The following is a 2061-nucleotide window of genomic DNA, read 5'->3' as shown; positions in this document are numbered from 1 at the left end:
GTTAACGAAATTAACACTACTCTATTGCTTCATTTTTCTGACAGTAGCCTGACAGAAACAGGGGAATGAGAGAGGGGAAGAGATATGCAGCAAAGGACCACAGGTCTGACTCGAACCCAGGTCAGCAGCGTAGGACAAGGGCCTCCGTACATGGGTCATGCGCATTAACAACTGCGCCACCTGCACGCCCTTCTAAAGGAACCTGTAAAGTTCTAAGATCTTTCAGTGATATTTTAGTCTCCTTGCTGTTTCAACATGACTCCAAAACTTTCCACAATCACATAGACAGTGGCGATTCTAGATCAAATGAACAGGGTGGGGGTTATATTAAATGGTATTATTTACCATTTGATATAACAACAAAGCCAAAGAGTCACTATGCCATATGACTGAAGCTAAAAGTTCAACTAAATTTTGAAATCATTGTTTGAGTTAAATGATAAAAAAAACTAAAAAAGGAAACCAGTCCAGGGGGCCATTTATTTTTATTTGCTGTACCAATACAAATCATAGGAGCTTTATTTTCATGCCTTTAGTATAGGGGCCAGGACCAGTTCTACAGGGGTGCTAGTGCTAGAGTTTGGAGTTGGAAAAACTTTACTGGTTTGTTAAGTCCTAAAATCAACCTGAAAACATCATTGTGTGACCTTACTAATACGATTATGCAGGAATTAAAATAAGCTCACTCCTAAATCTCGCTAAAAGAAGAACTGAACATGTTACAGGTGGAAATTTTTTGAAAACAGGATGTGTGCAAAATGCAGAAGCAGATTTCTGACACCCAGAAAAAAACTAAAAAAATAATTTTTTGCTGTGTTTAAACTAAGTACGCTTTTTTAGGAGTACTTGTACAGTCAGAGGCGCTGTTGCGTACCTCGGGCCTGGGGCAGCGGCCGCACCTCGTTGACGTCAGGTTCAGCGTTGGGCCTGTGGACCTCCACCGTTACAAACTGCTGTTTGGTGGCAGGAGATGAGCCCGGGGCAGCTTTGGACAAGGACCCCGGCTTAGAGGAAAGAGAGGGGGGTGGTGGAGGGGCAGGAAGTGGAGGCGGCGGTGGGGGAGATGGGGACGGGGCCGTAAGGTTGGGGCCTCTGCTGGGAGACTGCACCCTGGGGAAGGGGCCGATGTTATGCTGGGAGACTGTGGCCAACTGAGCGGAGGTTATTTTGTCTTTCTTGAGCTGAGATGAGGGATGTTTCTTTTTGATAGCAGCGTATTCCCGCGAGGCGTCCCGTTTGTGGCGCAGTGAAGGTGAGGAGGTTATGTTGGCCGGCTCTCTGCTGTGGCTGTGGGAGCTCGGTGCTGTGAAGCACAACCCTGACTGGGAGGATTCGGATGAGGGGCACTTGATGAGAACTTCTCGTCTACCTTGACGCCTCTGCACCCCCGGAGGGGGCGGAGGCTTGAAGGAAGGAGGGGGCTCTCCTGCAGTGGACTGAACATCATCCTGAAGTGAGAAGATATTTTTTATCATGGCTGTAAACTTAAAACATGCAGCGATACAAAACTACGTCCACATGGTGCTGAGAAGTGAAATAAATCTGGTGACTCCATATCTGCAAAAAGATTCTGATTTCCCTGCACTCATTAGAAAAAGATCTATATGTCAATTCCAAACAAAGTGTACAAATGTACCTTTTTTTTCAGAGTGCGAGCCTCTTAAAAACTTAAGCTTAAAGCAAAATTAATAGCGATTAATTGATTATCAAAAACACTGTCAACCAATTTGTAATTGAATCACTTCCATTACCTTGAGCAGTATTAAACAGACTCTAAAGCATGACATTTGCTGAAATAATTACCTACAGTACTTACAGCATTAAGACCAAAATCCCACCTTTGTCTTATTATGGCTTATAAAAACATAAATTTACCACTTAAGATTGAAAATGTTTATTTTATATACATTATTACACTAAACATTCAATCTACATATGTAGATTAAATGTTTTTTTTTCTTGAAATTTTCAACTGAAAAGGTGAAATAAAGTTTTCTAAATACCAAACATTTGTTTATTTAGAAATAATAATTTACTTTAAGTGTTTATTTTTAGGTTAAT

The 2061-nt window shown here is 41.8% G+C and overlaps 1 protein-coding gene across 1 annotated transcript in view; it reads right to left on the bottom strand.

The window, feature by feature from the left end:
* dfnb31 (deafness, autosomal recessive 31) overlaps positions 1-2061 on the bottom strand; it is a 240174-nt gene that overhangs the window by 16375 nt on the left and 221738 nt on the right. The window contains exon 10 of the mRNA XM_015373172.1: positions 875-1448. Within this exon, the coding sequence (XP_015228658.1) occupies positions 875-1448 (574 nt within the window). The remainder of the gene's footprint in view (positions 1-874; positions 1449-2061) is intronic.

The sequence above is a fragment of the Cyprinodon variegatus genome, unplaced genomic scaffold (assembly GCF_000732505.1).
Source record: "Cyprinodon variegatus isolate N-32 unplaced genomic scaffold, C_variegatus-1.0 Scaffold82, whole genome shotgun sequence".
NCBI classification, from domain to species: Eukaryota; Metazoa; Chordata; class Actinopteri; order Cyprinodontiformes; family Cyprinodontidae; genus Cyprinodon; species Cyprinodon variegatus.
Note: the sequence above shows the minus strand (reverse complement) of the source record. Positions and strands in the feature narration are given on the sequence as shown.